At 48.4% G+C, this 19311-nt stretch overlaps 1 protein-coding gene across 2 annotated transcripts in view; it reads left to right on the forward strand.

Annotated features, from left to right (window-relative positions):
• The first annotated feature begins 675 nt into the window (after window positions 1–675).
• Window positions 676–19311, forward strand: part of LOC101530942 (chromatin remodeling regulator CECR2) — a 96332-nt gene continuing 77696 nt past the window's right edge. For both annotated transcript variants that reach the window (XM_058656130.1, XM_058656131.1), the window contains exon 1: window positions 676–842. In XM_058656130.1, the coding sequence (XP_058512113.1) occupies window positions 717–842 (126 nt within the window). In that variant the 5' untranslated portion in view covers window positions 676–716. The remainder of the gene's footprint in view (window positions 843–19311) is intronic.

The following is a 19311-nucleotide window of genomic DNA, read 5'->3' on the forward strand; positions in this document are numbered from 1 at the left end:
GGGGTCGGGAGAGACCCTGGCCCGCGTCCTCCCTTCCAGAGCGCGCCCACTCCGCTGCGCCCGAGGCGAGAGGAAGGCTCCCGGGCGCCCGCGAGGCGACGACGCGCCGCGCTCCCTCTCCGGCCGCGGCAGCAGCCCTCGGGGTCGGGGGTTCGAGTCTCCTCAGCGCCACCCCCGCGGGCGGGCTCCGGTGCGGCCGTCCGGGGCGGGGGAGGGGGGCGGGGTTGTTGTTGTGGTGCGCGGCGGCCCCGCCCCCTCCTCGTGGGCGGCCCCTCCCCCCGCCCGGCCCCATCTGTTTTCTCCGGCCGCGGAGTCCATTATATTGTACGGGACTGGGCGTGTGTGGGGTGGGGGTGGGGGCGGCCGCGCCGCCGCCGCCGCAGCCGCGGGACGGGACCGGCTCGCCCGCCCCGAGCCGCCGACGCCACAGTGACTCGGGCCCCCGCCCCGCCCGCCCTCGGCCCCGGGGCTCCCGGCGAGCAGCGGCCGCGCCGCGGGAGGAGCTGCTGCTGAGGCGGCGCGGAGGCGCTGAGGAGGCGGCGCTGAGGCGCTTTGGAGGCGGGAGCCCGAGCCGAGCGCGGGCGGCGCGGGGCTCCCGGAGGGCGCGCGGCTCCCGGAGGGCGCGCGTCGGGCAGCTCGGGGTGGGGGGGGGTCGCCGCCTCCGCCACCGCCGCCACCGCCACCGCCACCGCCACCGCCACCGCCGCGGCCGGGAGATGTGCCCGGAGGAGGGCGGCGCGGCCGGGCTGGGCGAGCTCCGCTCCTGGTGGGAAGTGCCGGCCATCGCGCACTTCTGCTCGCTCTTTCGCACCGCGTTCCGCCTGCCGGACTTCGAGATCGAGGTGAGCGGCGAGGGGAGAGAGGGCGCGGGGGGCGCACTCGGCTGGCTCTTCTCCTCTCCCTCTTGTGCCCCCCGTTCTCTGGGGGGTTGCCGGCCTGGAGGGTGCTGGCGGGGGGTGGGGGGAGTCCCGAGCCGAGCGAAGGGGCTCGGAGGTGCCGGGCGCGCGTCGTGCGGGGCCGCTCGGGCTCAGCTGCGGGCTGCGGGCTCCGGGCTCCGGGCTGCGGGCTCCGCGCTCCGCCGGACGCCGGGCTTGGGGACATCGGTTTGTGGCGCTCGCGCTGCTTGCCCGCGCGGCTCCCGGCGGGGCCGAGGCGGGCGGCCCGGAGCGAGGGAGGCGGACGACTGAGCGCTTTTGTAGGAGCGGGACCGGGCGGCTCTCCCGGGACTTGTCGGGAGGCTGGTGGCGAGCGAGCGAGCGCGCGCTCCCTTCCCGGGGCCATGGAGGAGCCGAGCCAGCTGCCCCCGGCGGGGGACGCGGGTGCGGGAGCCGGACGGGCGCGTGCAGGGCGATCGCGCTCCAGCGACTCTCGGGGGCCGCTTTGGGCTGACTTGGCTGCGGCGGAGTGGGGGGCGCCGAGTCCTCGCAGGCGGCGGCGGAGGGAGAAACTTTGGGACTCCGTTATTCTCTCCCGGGAGCCCCCTTTTCCCTGAAGCCGCACAGCCCTCTTTTATCCCGGCAAGCTCCGGCAACTGTTTTGAGTTGGCCTCGCCACCATTATGCCGCCCTCCAGCCCCGGGGGAGAGCGTGTGGAGGGAAGGGATGGCTTTTCGGGCCAGGCTGAAGGTGCTTTCAGACGGGGGCTTTGTGATAAGGAGCTTAAAATTGGAGGGTCCCCTGTGGCAGGGGTGGTGGCGGGAGTGTGTAGACCGGAAGGCATGCGATGACCACGGCGAGCGGCCAGCAGCAGGAGCATCCTTTTATTTTGGTTTTTGGAAGGAGGGCGAAATGGTTGATGGGTTGGCAGGTCGTGGGTAGTGACTTGCCACCTTTTGCCTTTGGACAAAGGTACCTGGGAACTCTTGGCCGGTTTTTGTTTCAAGTTCTGCCGGATAGAGGGCTTGGTGCTGGAGTGATCCAACCGAGGGTCTCGTGGAGGACCTCATCTCGGGTTTTTGCCTCCCCACCCCCTACTTATGTTACTTTCTGCCATTTTCAGGTTAATTTTCGTTGGCTTATTTCCAAGCCCTTTGCTTCACTGTTACGTTTTTAGGTCCCATCGTGTTTCCTTGAAATACTCGATTCTCATGAAGTGTGAGACCGTGCTCTTAGAGGGTTAATCAAATCGGTAAAATGAAAAGATCAAAGGGGTTGGGATGAAAGAGTGAGGAGGAATGTAGACTGATAAAGTAGGGCCACTCTGGAGTGCCGGTTCCTTGAGCTGATTAAAACAACGCGATCCGTAGGCTCCTCCGGTTGGTAGGGTTGTAATGACCCAGGCATTGTGCGCTACACCGCTGCGTTTGTTTTCAAAGTTGGGAGCGTGATTTTAGCAGGCGTGATTTGGTGTAATAAAAATGTTCGCGTGACAACAGTTTGATGTTGACTGAAGCAGAGGAGCAGGCCCGCGAAATGAAAAGGACGCTTAAGATGCTTTCCCGGGATTCAGTTGTTGTGCCTTTTTTTTTCACTTGGTATAAAAGTGTGAATATATCCTGCTGCTCAAAATGGTGGCTGCCTTGAGAGGTGTTGTGTGACAGTGCCATTTTGGGTGCTGGCCAACCTGTCCCCTAGCTGTTGTTTCTTCCTTGGAAGATGGTGAAGTTTAAATGATGCTGGGTTTTACAAGTTTCTAAAAATGCTATTGGCTCCCCCCCCCCAAAAAAAAAAAAACACAAAACAAACAAACTCTCAAAATCCACGTATTCCCATTTTGTTGATGGAAAGTAGAGGCAAATCATTTTTCTTGAAGTACTTACGGCATACCTAGAATGTCCTATAAAAGAAAACTTGCGTTCTGTTTCCAAAGAGGAAATTGTTAGTATCTGTTAGCTGGTTTGTTTCCCAGAGAAAAGGTAGGCTGAATAACAGAAATGGAAAGAATCACTCTACGTAGTGAATAACTACAGCTGTTTGAAATGATTTTTGGTTCTTAGAAAAGTTTCTTTTGCTATAAGAAATATGTGCGATAAGAGCAAATATTTGGATTCCAGCACTGTACACGTTTTAGGAACCCGCCTAATTTGTTTTTATTTGAACTGAATAAAAAATAAAAGTTGTTCACAGCTCCTCCCCTACCCCTCCCTGCAGATACTACGTAATTGTTCATGTTGAACGTGTTTTGATGTGACTAACATAAGCTTCACTTAAAATTTTAGGTCTCATAAAAAAGTGGACATTTTAAAATTCTTTTCTAGACTTAAGAAGTTTGGCTCATTGACGGTACAGAATTCACTGAAAAGGCTGATAATTTTGATGATCTAAAATATGACTTCTATTTTCCCAGGTGATTTAAAAAATTACGGTCATTTGAGAAATAACTTCTTGGTTGAACTTGATGATGTAGTACAAGTCCCTCCCAGAGAAACGGCAGCAGTTGTGATGCTGAGGTGAACGGACAGTGTGCACAGACAGGCCTCCAAGCTGAGCCTGCTACACCCGGGAGGTACAAAGGATGAGTCCTGACAAGTGACAGAGGCTGGGTATCAGTGATGTTGCAGGCAGCTAGTTCTCAGCTCTGGGAAAGAGCTCATCTCACCCTTGACCGGTTGGATGAGCCATGGATTTATAGAAGCTAGGAAGGAAGCAGGAGCCTCAAGGACTTGGCTCGTGTTTATGTAATGGGAGTCCACCTCTCAGAGAGGTGCTGAGCCCGGAGGATTACTGTCCAGTTCTGTGAGAGGCCAAGACTTCCCATTTAGAGAACCTGTCCCCAAAGCAGGAGTTTCTTTGTTTTATTTTTATATATTAAAAAAAAACAAGGGCAGCTTTTTTTTTTTTTTCACTCAGCGGGACAGTCAGCATGCTTGGTTTTTGATTTAGGAGGTGTTTAAGGATTTGTGTAGACACCCCCCCCCATAAGAAGTTCTCCCAAATAGCGATCTTTTTTTTTTTTTTTAAAGATTTATTTATTTTGATTACAAAGTCAGATATACAGAGAGGAGGAGAGACAGAGAGGAAGATCTTCCGTCCAATGTTCACTCCCCAAGGGACTGCAACCGCCGGTGCTGTGCCAATCCGAAGCCAGGAACCAGGAACCTCTTCCGGGTCGCCCACGCGGGTGCAGGGTCCCAAAGCTCTGGGCCGTCCTCGACTGCTTTCCCAGGCCACAAGCAGGGAGCTGGATGGGAAGTGGAGCTGCTGGGATTGGAACCGGCACCCGTATGGGATCCAGGCGCGTTCAAGGCGAGGACTTTAGCCGCTAGGCCACGCTGCGGGGCCCATCCCAAATAGTGTTTCAATAATCATTGGACCAGAGATCATATAAATGTATAGCAGTAATTCTTTACGTTATTCAAAATTATCAGTTTTAAAAGTAGTATGCACATATTTTGTAAAAGAAAATTACAGCAAAATATACATAAAAATTAAAATCTCTCTGTCATCATCGAAGTGGTTAACACTGTATCCTGCCAGTCCGGGATAAAAACTGTTAACATATTTAGAAATTTGCAAATTTTCCCAAAAGGTTATCTGTGCAGTGGATTGGGTGGTGGTTTCATTTTTCCGATGAGGAGATTGAAGTAGAGAGAAGCAGTATTCACTCTCCGGTACTTAGCATCATTAAGCACCTATTGTGCTTAAGGTGGGACTGGGAGGGGACATTTATCAAATTCACAGTTGTTTTTTTCTCAGAAGATTATCTGTTCATATTCAGAACCAGCAATTTCTTGCGACTTAATTTAAATCAAGTATTTTATAATTGTTTAATGTTCTAGTGGGTTAGGTTGACTTAATTTTGTCTAGCTTTGAGAACCAAAGAATAGTTGATTAACCTCCCCCAAGGATTTAACACTGGGTTTTGCCCTAGCCAGGCTGGCATAGAATGCTCTCTTGCTGTGTGGTTGGATGGTAAGTACATGATGGGTCCACACTGGCGGAGAGGACTCTAGGTCGCTATTTGAGAACAGCCACGTAGAATTACTGGAGTGATTTGCGTGAGGATGTCGGTCCCACCATTCCTACCTTCCTGGTTGATGGTCAGGTCTCTGCAGGATCACGTGATGGGATCAGTATCCAGATGGTCCACTGCTCCTGGATCCAGTCCCTTCATCACGACCATCGAAGCAAGCGTTAGTGAAAAACAATCAAAACAGAGAGTTAACATTGTGAGACGTGTGTGTGCGCGCATCGTATCAGCAGTTCCTACCCTGACGCCTGGCATCTGCTCCAGGAGGCTGTGTGATGGGTTGTGTGTGCTTGTGTGTGTGCACTTGGCTGGGAGAGAGGGCCTTTCAGGAAGAGGGTGGCAGCCATGTGAAGGTGTAGAGGCCTGGTGAGCGGAGTCAGCCTGGACTCGGGGTGCCCTGGAATAGATTTGAAAATTATCCCACTGACTTCACGACTTTGGAAAGGCACAAAAGTAACCAAGTGATAAATGACATTTGTATCATATTTTGTGTATCTTCAGAATGTTGTTTGATCTCTTTAGCCATGGTTAACCGTGACCGTGACGGAGGTTTATCCTTGTGGAGGCTGAAGTTGAAGGAAGCTAAGGAGCTGGTACAGCACCTGTGCCTTGGGTCTGTGCTTGCTGCAACATCAGCTTGCTTGTATTCAGGCTACATTGTTTAAAGTGTAGTATTGGCTGGGTCACACAGTGCAAGGCTAGTTCGGGTACATATTGGGAGGCACAGAGGAGCTGTTTTCTGCTTGAAATTTCATTTGTTAGTTATTTGAGAGACAGACAGAGCATTGTCCAGGTTCCCACAAAGGCAGGAGCTGGGAACTCAAAGTTCAGATCTCCAGTGGGGGTGGCTGCGACCCAGGGTGCCCGCCTGCACTAGTGCGAAGCTGCCGTCAGGAGCTGGAGCTGAACATTGAAGTCAAACATTCTGCTAGGGGACATGGCAGTTAGGAGTAGTGTCTTAGCAGTTCTTAACTTCCCATACCTTAAAACCTGTCCTGAGGTACGTGCGGAACAAGAAGTTAGCATTCTCAACATAGCAGGAGAATGCCCACTTTGGTGAAATGAAACAGCAAATTGGTAAGAAACAGGGCACAGTGGAGGCAAGGAGGACCACGTTGAGGGGTTGGGTTATTGAAATTTTAAAGTAGAGCGGTGAGGTATGGCTTCACAGAGAGGATGGCATTGAATCTATCCAAATGCATGCTTTTTGTTTCTTTAAGGCTATGTGCATATCTTTTGAAAGGCAAAGTTACAAAGGAGGAGAGACAAATCTACTTGCTGTTTTACTTTTTCCAAATGGCTGCGATGGCCAGGCCAGCTGAATTCCCGGAGCCAGGAGCTTCCTCGGGGTCTCCCACATGGTTTGAGAGTCCCAAGTACTTTCTGCAGATTTGCCAGAACATTACCAGGGAGCTGGGTCGGAAGTGGAGCGGCCTGGGCCTCAGCTGACATCCGCCTGGGATGCCCACATTGCAGGCTGGGGCCCAGCGGGTTATACCACAGTGATTTGAAATGAACTAAACGCTGAGGTGATGGTGCTGCTCTGTTTCTTGCAAGATCCCAGGTGACCAGGCAGCTGAGCAGGGTCTGCTTCTCTTTGGAGTAGGAGAGGGACAGGTGCTGGACTCCAGGCAGCTCCAGATCCTCCAAGGGGAGTGCTAGTGTAGGATGGGACTCTGCCAGTCCCCAGGCCCCTTTCCGTTTATACCAACATCCTCAGAGGGACACTTCTTCCTGCCTTCTGCATGGAGTGCCCAGGGTGCAGTTGGGACCTGCTAAAGAGTTGTGGAAGGGACAGTACTTTGTCCTCTCTGAAGGACAGACTGTGTTGGCATCTGGCTTGCTTTACAACGGAAGTCCAGCCTTGCTTCATTTTCTGGAACACAGTTAGGAAAGCCTAAAATACAGCTTGGCAGCTTTCATGGCCACTGACCGTCTGCCCTTTGATCAGGAGTGGCTGAGGGCTGGAGTCTAGCGGTTAGACATCTGGAACGAGGAGCACTTTCGGCCGCCGGGCCTTGTGCCTGGTTTCTGTGATTAAGGTCGTTTTTTTCAAGAGGGAGCCTGTGTCCTTCACTAAAGTAGGGATCGTGGGTAGATCACTACAGGTTTCAGATGACCCATTCCTAAAAAAGAATTTGCGACTCCGAGTTCCCAGGTATTGTCAACGTCATGGCACTGTTGTCATTGAGAAAAGTCGCTTGGGTTAGATTGTGTGTCTGACAGACAATTTTCTACAGAGTAAAAGCTACCCACATAGCCATACTCGGTGTATTTGTGTATTTTTTTTGTTGTTGTTGTTTTTGCGGAATCTTGCTGCCAAAAAGTGACCTGGGAAGCAGGCTTTGAGGCTAGAAGACTGGGATTTTTACCATCTGTAGTGTCCTCAGATTGACCTGAGATTTTGAGAAATTCTGGCAGATGAAATTATGTTCTTCTATCACTTTATATCTAACATTCATAGTTAGAATAAGACTAAATCCACTTCAGTCTTCCAGCTTGGGACTAACATTTTGTTGGTTACTGTAACATTTTCAGATAGCTACAGTGTCTACCTCTTACGGGTTTTAATCCAGGTTTATTGAAAAATTTGGCCTTCCCTCCAGCTCCCCCAAATTCTCTTGGCTGCTGCAGAAATGTCCAGGGGGCTGCAGGTTCAGGTTGCTTCACTTCCGGTTTAGCTCCCTGCTGCTGTGTGTGGGAAGGCAGCCAGGTCCTGGGGGCAGTGCGGAATGCCAGGTGGAGCGCCTGGCTCGGCGTCTGCCATTGGGCCATCTGGGGAGGGCATCAGTGATGCCAGGTCGCCCCCACTGAGGCTGCGTGAAACTACTTTTGGAGCAAGTTACTGGATGTTGGGTAAGAATGCAGAACTCAGGATTCCGTGGGTTCTTTCCTCGCCAAGGCTCCCTCCGCCTCAGCACTGGTTCTATATTTAGGGCTGGGTAGTCCTTGTTGTGGGGGTTTGTATTTCTACCGTCTGGGTGCCAGGAACTCACTGTAATGAAGTAGATGAGTTTATCCTCCAAGCGCAAACCTTTACAAATTTGTGTTTATTGGAAACTGAAGTTGCGCCCAAAAGTCCATGTCATCAGAATGACATATGTCAGAAATGTGGGAAACAGATGTTTTATTATTTTATTTTATTTTTTTTTTACCTTTCGGGGGGAGTCATTTAAGGAAAGCTGGTTGTAGGAAGGGTGTCCTTGGCTGACTGAGTTTGATAAAGAAAGGCCTCCCTCGGACGGCCTGCTTGCCTGGCGGTGCTGTGGAGGAGGGGAGGCCTCTGTGCCGCAGCCTCAGGCTGGCGTCGGCCGCTGCTATTGCCTGTCAGGGCAGTAGTGTCTTCTTGACAGATCTCTTGACCGGAGGCCCAGTGGTGGACTCTGGCAGGCCCCCAAGGAGGGCGCTGGGGGGAGCGGGGAGGGTTGTCGCTAGCCATGACCAGGTCAAAAGTTCAGAGGGACGTGCGCGTGTGTGGGTGCACACACATGTGCGTGTCCAGAATGTGCAGTGCCTTGGTCCACTAGAATTTTCAAGTTAGTGTACATAACCAGAGAGCCCTTCTTGAGGATGCTGTAGATGTGTTTCAGGATTCTCCTGTTGGAGTTTGCTTTCAGGCAGTTATGTCTGGCTGTTTTGTATGTTGACTTGGTTTTGTTTGTTTGTTTGATCAGGCAGCTGAAATTTCATGGTGGACTGTGAAAGGGCTTTGGACTTCTGGGAAGAAAGACGCTGTAGAAATTCAAGGGAAGCTTATCACTTCTGTGGTCTGTGGTTTGAATGTGTCTTTCCCCTGAAAGTGTCCAGTGCCAACTCTCTCTTCAATCTTGGGCAGCCCAGCATCTGACTTTTTTTTCTTATCTTTTTGGGTGCAAACTAAGTAAGGCCTCACCACCCTTTTCTTCTCTATTCTACTTTCGTGCTTGCCTCCTGATGCGCTTAGTTTGTTTAATGCATTGGTGGAAGGTGGATGGAATTTCTGGCCTCTATCAAGGTGTTAAACCCCAGATTTTGTGCAAATAAGTTGGTGTAAAGTCAGTCACATTGGCAGCCAACAGCATTTTTCTCTTTGGTTAGAAGGAATGTGACTGCTCTGTTGTGTCCTAAGGTGTCCACCTGCCGGAGTGAAGTGTAACATGGTTTCTATAATGTGTAGAAGAAAGTATTTTATTCCCTTATTGAAAGTCCCTGACCGTATAGGGCCCTTGTCAAAGATGCTGGGTGGGGTTAAGTGGTGTCCTGTTGTTTAAGTCTCACAGGAGCATGATCAGTTCTTAGTGGAGGCTCCAGTCCACACTGTTGAGGCTTGGAGTTGGGTCTCCCTTTGTCCAGGGTAGGTTTGCTGGAGTGCTGGCTGGCTTGGCAGGACGTCCCCAGCCAAGTGGCCACCTAAGTCAGTTGTCACAGCAGAGTAGATGTGCTTGCTCTGTGAGTGCTCCCACCCCACCTCATAACCTTCAAAGTAAGGGGCAGTAGAGCAAGCCCTGGGGCCGCCATGACCCAACCTTGTCCAGTTTGCAGAGTTGAACTTGTAAACAACCTTTCATTAACACCTCCTGAATGGTTGAGAAGCTGGGAAGCAGTCTTGTTTATGCCATGGTGCTTTCCTCTGGTCAGTTTCTTCTTGTAAGCAAAACCTCTTCTTTGAGTGTCCAGTGTTTCCATAACAATAGTTCTAAGGCCACTTGATTTGCTTGACAGAAAATGTGTTAAATTAATAGATCTTCAGTAAATCCTTCCTCTCCTTCATTTTCCTGTGTGTTTCCTTTTCCTGAAAGAAATTTTATGGGGGATTATTTGTAGCAGTGTTCTGGACTTCTTTTGGGGAGCAAAAACTGAAGAAAGGTGATTTAAAGAAAAATCTCACCTTCCTCATTGAAAGATTTACTGGCATAGTCACGAACTCACGAACTCAATTCTTTGAGTTAGTATCCTTATTATTTCCTCAAAGACTTACCTTTTGTCCTTTTTCTAGAGGATGGCAGAAGGCAGATCAGATGTACAGGACTTAGAGTTTTACATTTGGTTCCCTCCCCAGATGGCCCCAACAGCCAGAGCTGAGCTGATCTGAAGCCACGGTACCGGACCCAAAACAAATAAATCTTAAGAAAAAAAAAATCTACTTCTTTTATAAAAAATTTAAAAAGAGATAAGGGAAAGGCTAATGCTACAAGCAAGTGTGTTTTCCTGGAAGGAGAGAAAAAGCTTTTGATGTTTGACATAGTTAGGACATAGTTATAACAAATTCAGATTAGCCTCAAACCTACACACAGAGCATTTTGTTATTGTATTGAAATGATCAGTGTTCGCAGCCCCGCTCTTTAAGGAACATCACCTGATTTCCAGGTTTTCCATGTTTTGTACCTTAAACCCTCTTTCTATTCTGCTTGCTAGGGAGCGGTTACTGCTTATCCTTAAATTGTTGGTTGTTCAATATTTTAGCTTCCTGTTGACTGAAGTGGAAGTAAAAATCTAGACCCAGAAATGTATGTTTCTGTCATTGTAATTTTGGATTAACCCTTCCTATAGTTAAGGTATTTGAAATACTGCTTTCTTTTTTTTTTTAAGATTTATTTATTTGTTTTTATTGGAAAGACAGCTATACAGACAGGAAGAGAGACAGAGAAAGATCTTCCATCCACTGGTTCACTCTACAATGGCCAGGGCTGAGCCAATCTGAAGCCAGGAGCCAGGAGCTTCTTCCAGGTCTCCCACGCAGGTGCAGGGTTCCAAGGTTTTGGGCCATCTTCAACTGCTTTCCCAGGCCACAAGCAGGGAGCTGCCAGGATTAGAACCGATGCCCATCTGAGGTGGCTAGACAGAGAGGTACTCAGCAACATCCGTGAGGGCTGGATGGTTGAGTTGGTTAGATGGAACTAAGCTTTAATACCCATTGACAAGTACAAGAGCCAAATGGGATGGGGGACAGACTGGTCTACTGCTACACATACTGGCAAACCAGGGTAGGGCGTGGGCCTGATGGGAGTTATTGTGGGCCGCCCCGACTAGGCTGCAGCTCCCACTGGTTGATGTAAGGGCCGAGTATGTGCTGGGCAGAACCAGACTGGACTGCAACACCCATTGGTTCCAGTGCAACTCGGAACTGAAAACAGAACCAACCCAGCAAATGCAACCACCAGCTGATCGGGGTGATGGACTGTGCCGGGCCCTGTGCTTGCTAGAACATACAAGAATCTGGTCTGGGAATACCTCAAGGTTTCTTTGGAGATCTCTCCAATCGAACTGCTGGACTCAGAACTCTAACCAAGAAAAGACAGAAGACAGAACAGGTCAATCATTCATCTCAGCTATATGTTGGCAGCGAAATATGGGGCAAACGGTGACTTTATGATGGACCATATCAATCATTGGTCGACCTCATCGAACGAAACTGGCAGCGATTCATAACTGGAGAACTATTAAAACCACTTGAGCAAATATCTCAGAGCATGCCCCACATCCGGGACTTGGGGTGGGCGGGAAACCGGGTGGGGCTTCTCCCTCAATATCCTCCTTTACCTCAGATACATGATGGAAACAATATGGACATAATAGTATTACCCACTTCCCTATACCCTCTGAACCTTTTTTTTTCTTTTTCCTTTAACTGTAATTAACTATGTAAAGATTGTCAAGAACAATACAAAAAAAAAAGAACCGATGCCCATATGGGATCCCAGTGCATTCAAGGCATCCCAGTGCGTTCAAGGCGAGATCTTTAACCACTATGCTATCGTGTCGGGCCCAGTATTTGTTTTCAAATCCTATAGTTCCTTTTATTAGTTTGCATTCATTTTTCATTCAGAGATTTTCAGTGTTTGATTAAAAGCTGTTTTTCTATCCCCTGAGTATATTAATTTATAAAAGCTTTTTGGAAAACTCATTTGAAACATATGGATCTGGCATAACTATATTGAGAAAGTCTATTTTTAAAGTTTAGTTATTTATTTACTTGTTTATTTGAAAATGAGGCGGGTAGGGAGAGAAATCTTCCATCTCCTGGTTTGCTCCCCATGCGGCCCCAGCATCCAGAGGTGGGCTGGTCTCAGGTCAGGAGCCTCTTCCAGGTTGCCCACATGGCGGGGAGGGGAACTGAAACACCTGAGGCATCCTCGGTTGTTTTTCTCAAGCCACGTATGGGGAATTGGATGGGAAGTAGAGCAGTTGGGACATCAGCTGGCACCCACATGGGATACGGGCCTAATAGGCAGACTTCACCTGCTAAGCCACAAAGCTGACCTAGTATCCTTTTAATTCACTAATTCCTAATTGCCGTTTGTCATATTAGCTTAGTTTTCTTTTCTGTTGAAACGTTTGAAAGTAAGTTGGTGACGTAACACTTTATCCCTTAGTACTTTGACATGCACCAAAAGTAAATGCCCACTGCAGTATGACCATGGTAGTATGCGCACATTTAGCAAAGTTAACACTTTTGCTGCTGCTTCTCCTTTTTTTAAATGGCAGATCAGATTTACAGAGAGGCAAGATCTTCCATCCACTGATTCACTTCCCAAATGACCACAACTGCCAGAGCAGAGCCTGTCAGGAGCCCCGTCTCCCAGGTGGGTGCAGGGTCCCAAGCCTTTGGACCACCCCCTGCTGCTTTCCCAGGTTGCAAGCAGGGAGCTGGATGGGAAGTGAAGCCGCCAGGGCACAGTCACAGCACATATGGTACTTTTCCAATTATAAGTTTTTTGTTTTGCAGGAATTTGCACTCCAATATCCTTTTTCTTTTCTTTTTTTAATTGTGAGTGTTTTTTATGAAAGGACAGTGGAAGCAAGGGCCTTGCATTGTGAGCTAGCAGGTACAGATGTGGCTGGAATGCTGACAGTCCACATGGTACCCATTCAACTCCCGTAAGTCTACTCTGATCCAGCTCCTTGCTACTGGCTGAGATAGCCTAAGGACCTGGGCCCTTTCTTTTCTTTTCTTTTTTTTTTTTTTTTAAGATTTATTTTTATTACAAAGTCAGATATACAGAGGAGGAGAGACAGAGAGGAAGATCTTCCGTCCGATGATTCACTCCCCAAGTGAGCCGCAACGGGCCGGTGCGCACCGATCCGATGCCGGGAACCAGGAACCTCTTCCGGGTCTCCCACGCGGGTGCAGGGTCCCAATGCATTGGGCCGTCCTCGACTGCTTTCCCAGGCCACAAGCAGGGAGCTGGATGGGAAGTGGAGCTGCCGGGCTTAGAACCGGCGCCCATATGGGATCCCGGGGCGTTCAAGGTGAGGACTTTAGCCGCTAGGCCATGCTGCCATCCTGGGCCCCTTCTACCCTGTGGGAGACCTAGGTGAAGTAATGGGGAGTGAGCCAACTCTGCTTCTCCCTCTCGGTATAACTCTTTGAAATAAGCACATCTCCCGTTAGTGTCTGCAGTGGCAGAAACAGTTAATCCTATCAGAGGGTTTGGATTCTGAGAAGGTCTCTGGGTTCAGCAGAGCTAAGAGCGCTGGGTGCCAACTGACAGGTGGGTAGACTTGGGAAGGGGAGTTGTTGCTAAGGGGGTTTCTCAGGAGGAGCTAGCAGCTTGAGTGGCAACTTGCCAGAGGTAAGAGGCAATGTCAGCTAGTTCTGGAGTTTACTTGGAAGATGGATGGAAGAAGATGGATAAAGTTTATTCGGAAGATAGATAAAGACATTAGGCTATTTTTTAAAAGATTCATTGATTTTTATTGGAAAGTCAAATACACAGAGAGGAGGAGAGGCAGAGAAGATCTTCCATCTAATGTTTCACTCCCCAAGCGGAAGCAGCAGCCCAGAGCTGAGCTGATCCAAAGGCAGGAGCCCAGATCTTCTTCCAGGTCTCCCGTGCAGGTCCAGGATCCCAAGGCTTTGGGCCGTCCTTGACTGCTTTCCCAGGCCAGAAGCAGGGAGCTGGATGGGAAGCAGGGCTCCCGGGATTAGAACCGGTGTCCATAAGGGGTCCTGGTGCGTTCAAGGCGAGGCCTTTAGCTGCGAGGCCACTGTGCCAGACCCCACGATGAGCTTTTTATAAAACCATTTTTTTTATATTAAATCATCTTCATAACTTATCAAACTGCTTATACAACACTGTACTTGAACCTTGAATTTTGTTCATTTGGGAGTTATTATTTATTTTGTCTTGGGATTATCCCTAAACCTTTACATTTTGAAATGCATTTTTAAAGTTTCTTGCTAAGTCTCCTTTTGATTACAGTTAACATTCATGGATGTATAAGAAGTTTTACTAAGAATTTCATTTCAACATGGAAAATAGAAGTTGCAATCAATACTTTATAATGAAGAGAGCATTGCGTCTAGAAAGTTGTAAGAGTGACTTGATATTCTGACTTTGTGAGACACCTAGATGCTATTACTGTTTTTTGAGATGAGAAAAATTGAAAGAGGGTTGTGTCTGAGGGACATGTTAAGTTTGTGGTGTACATGGAATTTTAAATTAGAGTTGTATAGTAGGCATTTGTGAATGGAGATGTGGTGTTCCGGAGAAGTTCTTGAACTTCTATGGAGAGGAAAGGGGGGTCAGGAATCCGGATTCTGGGGTCAGACTGGGCTTGTTGCCTGGTGTGAGGCTCTGGATCTGTGTGATGGTGGACAGCTTTCTTAAACAGCCCTTGCACTCAGTTTTCTCATCCTTAAAGATTGGGCAACAGTATCCATTCAGTGTGCTTATGTGAGAGTTAAGTACTTTAAAGCTTTTTTAAAAAAATATTTATTTATTTATTTATTTATTTTTTTTAAAGATTTATTTTATTTTTATTACAAAGTCAGATATACTGAGAGGAGGAGAGATAGAGAGGAAGTGGAGCTGCCAGGATTAGAACCACATGGGATCAAGGCGAGGACCCTAGCCACCAGGCCACGCTGCCGAGCCCTATTTATTTATTTTTATTGGAAAAGTGGATATACAGAGAAGAGGAGAGACAGAGAGGAAGATCTTCCATCTGATGGTTCACTCCCCAAGTGATCACAACAGCCAGAGATGGACCAATCCGAAGTCAGGAGCCAGGAGCCACCACCTCCAGGTCTCCCACGTGGGTGGAGTTCCAAGGCTTTGGCCATCCTCTACTGCTTTGCCAGGCTAGAAACAGGGAGCTGGATTGGGTGGGAAGCAGGACTTCCAGGATTAAAACCTGCGCCCATATGGGGTCCTGGCGCTGAGACTTCAGCCACTAGGCTACCACGCAGGGCCCACTTTTTTTTAAAGCAGCTTTGAGTTTAGATTTGGCTTCCCTTTTTTGGTGAGTTTCCTTGTTCTTTATATTTCTGAAGGACAGTAGTACTTACCAGGAGGGACATTGTCTAAAATAAACATTTCAGTGCGATTTACATGATGTCTTCTTTTGTATTCGTTTACATGATACTAGTTTTTTGAACACACAAAAAAAAAATCCTTCAATGTTGTTGCTGTGTATTTTTAGAAATATCCTCAATTTTTATGGGTGAAAGGGAGGAGGCAGTTACGGCTAACCTTTGAGATGATGTGGAGTGAGTGTGCTGTTGTGGATGAACATCTTGTGGGTGAGCTCAGCAAGTGTCCTGACTGTGTTTTGTGCCCCGGAGTCTTGTTGGAGAGGCCCTTTCCACCCAGCTGCCTGCTGATGCGCCTGGGAAGGCAGCAGAAGGTGGCCCGAGTACCGGAGACTGCCACCCGTTGGGGATGTCTTCCTAGAGTTCCTGGTTCCTGAATTCAGCCTGGCGCATCCCTGGCAATTGTGGCCATTTAGGGATGGAGCCAGGCGGTTGAAGAAACCCCACCTCTCCTCCTCACTCTGCCTTTCAGGTGTATCTTAGTTTTTTTTTTTTTTCCCCTCTCCTTAAATTTTAGAATCATTTTAGATTTATAGACACTTCAGAGAGAGAGTGCATCAGAGCTCCACAAGGGTGAGCTTTCTGAGGCTGATAGTATTTTAAGCTGTCTTGATGGCGTTGCTTAAGCAGCCATAGAATGAATGGGCATGGCTCTGTAGCAATAACATTTTATTTATAAAATTAGGTGGTATGGGCTGGGTGTGGTGGCCTAGCGGTTAAAGTCCTCGTCCTGAACACCCTGGGATCCCATATGGGCACCGGTTCTGATCCCGGCAGCCCTGATTCCCATCCAGCTCCCTGCTTGTGACCTGGGAAAGCAGTAGAGGACGGCCCAAAGCCTGGGCACCCTGCACCTGTGTGGGAGACCTGGAGGAGGTTCCTCATTTTAGGAAAAAACATGCGTTTACTGTGGGCACGTTCCATTCTTTCTGAATTCATAGTTTTCATAGAAATAGGAATGTATTGGAAGTGTGAAGGGTATTAATTCTAAAATATCTCAGTACTTTTCAGGCAGCTTTCTACTGATTTCCGAGATAAGCCGCACCCCCCCCCCCCCCCCCCCCCCCCCGCCGGTTTTGGTCAGGAAACGTACTTTGTGTGACTGGCATCCTTTTAGATTTGTTGAGACTTGTGTTGCTGAGCATATGTGGTCTACTTGGGCGAGTGTGACATTTACCGTGAATAAGGTACATCCTATTGCTACTGGCTGGAGGGCTCTGAATGCTAATTCAGAGTTTTTACCTGTTACTACGGAACAGGTGAAATGAGCTCAGTTGCCCGCTTGCTGGAATTCACACGTGAGGCTTGAACATCCTGCCAGCTCGCTCTTGTAACTGAAGCGCAGTCTGCAGATTAGACTGACAGCTTTGAACTGGAGGACATTATTTCATTAGTGCTCTAATCAACCCCGGAGATTACCTGATTGGCTACTTAATCATTAAATGAAGTTGTTTGTAATTCTTTGAGCATACTCAGAACTAATTAAATTAACCCTTTGCTGCCCGGCCTGCCTGGAATTTTATCATGTGAAAATGAGGCGCCTAAAGTCCTTGTTGAGAACTCTGGTGAAGTGAACCAGCGGATATTTGTGTCCTTTTCCAAGAAAGCAGCTTAGTGGATACAGATGAATCAACACAGAGTGCAGGGTCAGATCCTGTGGCGTTGAAGGCTTTTATACCGACTTGTCTCCTGGATAGCACCTTACACGCAACCCACATGGAGATTTTTACTGCCTTGTAGGAGATTTCAGTGCTAAATCATTTCTGTAGAATGACTTCAGCATGGTCTTTGTAATATCCTGGTGGGATGTGAGGCAGGTCAAGGACAAGGCTGTATTAGATCATAAATCAGAAGATGATCCAAATTTGGACTCAAAATAGAGAATCAAAAGCATCTTGCATAAGAACTTGTTTCAGTATCTACTTTCTCTGTGGCGGAGCTAACAGTTGAAGAAATTAAGACCCAGAGATGTTAGATGGTTTGTCCAAAACAGTCGACCTCAGTGAGAGGTGACTTGCTTTCTCCGGGGCTTGTGTCTGGAGATGGCTCCCCTGTCTCCTCAAGAGGCTAGTCTGAAAGAGCAGCAGAGCCGTAGCATCTGTCTGCTGTTTGACTGCCAGGTCTGGGTGAGGCTGGAGCCAGCGGCCCGCCCAGGTACGTTAGCAGGGAGCTGGTTTGGGAGCAAGGTAACTAGGATTCCTATATGGGATGCTGTTATATCAGTTAACCCACTAGAACGCAAGGGACCATATTGGAAAGGCAGATATACAGAGAGGAGGAGAGACAGAGAGGAAGATCTTTCGTCCAGTGAGTCGCTCCCAAAGTGACCACAATGGCTGGAGCTGAGCCAATCTGAAGTCAGGAGCCAGGAGCTCTTTCAGGTCTCCCACGCAGATGCAGGGTCCCCAGGCTTTGGGCCATCCTCTACTGCTGTCCCAGGTCACAAGCAGGGAGCTGGATGGGAAGCAGGGCCACTGGGATTAGAACTGGCGACCATATGGGATCCCAGGATGCAAGGCAAGGACTTTAACCACTATGCTATCTCGTGGGCCTGAGTCCCACATATTGTTACCTCTGCATCCTTGTTCAGTATTTGTAACAATTTTTCATCTTACACTGATTTTTCTCTGACCAAGCTTGTATCTGAACCACCTTTCCAGGTTCTGAATTAGTGTTCTTAGTTAATGTGCTTGGTCGTAGAAATGGATGTTACTGTCGGCTCACACAAAACAACAGGAGCAAGTAAAAGAGGCAGCTAAAATATTTTTTTTAAAGATTTAGGTATTTGGATCCTGTGTGATGGCTCGATGGTTAAATCCTCACCTTGCAACCTCTGGGATCTCATAGGGGTGCTGGTTCATGTCCTGGCTGCTCCACTTTCCATCTGGCTCCCTGCTTGTGGCCTAGGAAAAGTAGTGGAGACAGCCCAAAACCTTGGCACCCTGCACCTGCGTGGGAGACCCAGAAGAAGAGGCTCCTGGCCTCAGATCACCTCAGCTCTGAGTATTTGTGGCCATTTGGGGAGTGAACTAGTAGTGGATGGAAGATCTTTCTATCTCTTCTATCTCTCCTTGCTGTAAATCTGATCTGTCTTTCCAGTAAGTTTATGTATTTGCTTGAAAGTCAGATTTACGGAGAAAGCGAGGGAAAATCGGAGAGACAGAGATGTTCCATGTTGTTCAGTCCTCTGGGCGGATCTGACACTGGGATCCAGGAGCTTCTTCCAGGTCTCCCATGTGAGTGCGGGGGTCCAAGGGCTGGGCTCATCATCTGCTGCTTTCCCAGGCCATGAGGGAGCTGGATCACGAAGTGGAGTGCCCCCGTGGGATGCCAGCCCTTCTACAGGGTGGAACATGAGCTTACTTTACCACCTACATCAGCTCCTGTTGTTGCATAATTTTTGAGTTCTGTTCTGTCTGTTGGACTCTTCTTTCTCTCTTTTTCATGGAAAGGTAGATTTACAGAGAGAAGGAAATACAGAGAGAAAGATCCTTTGCCCACTGGTTCACTCCATAAGTGGCTGCCATTGCTCCTGGCCCATATCTGTTGGACTCTAAGTTATTTGTGATTCATCTGTATTATACTATTAGAGTAGTTTGCATGGTTTTTTGCACTGGGTACATAGTAATATTTCGATTGAAAGTATATTGTGAAGGCATTTCTTTCTATGTGGATAGCTTAATTCTCTATTTCATTTCTACCTACCGTATGGGGAGACCTGGAGGGCAAATGTTGATTACGTTGCAGTGGGTCTATAAGAAGTGGGGATGGCGTAACTGAGATGCAGAGAATTAGCGGAAGGCTGCAGATGGTGGCTTGGCACTTTGGAACGAGTCCATCAGTTCCTGCTGTCCAATCCAGCGTGAAAAACCCATCTGGGCTTTCCCTGAGTGCAAGAATGTGACACAATGGACATGGGATGTGAAAGCTGAGTTTTAAAGAAAATGATTATCAGTGCCAAGCATAGAGACAAGACAAGAAGAACTGAATACTTCCATTAGGTAGCTCTTTAATAAATGACTTTCCATTTATCTGGTAAGATACATGGCACTTGAGTTCTTCACTTTTTATTCAATTTTAAATACATGTTAAAATTTAAAATGTTCTTT

The sequence above is a fragment of the Ochotona princeps genome, chromosome 27 (assembly GCF_030435755.1).
Source record: "Ochotona princeps isolate mOchPri1 chromosome 27, mOchPri1.hap1, whole genome shotgun sequence".
NCBI lineage: Eukaryota > Metazoa > Chordata > Mammalia > Lagomorpha > Ochotonidae > Ochotona > Ochotona princeps.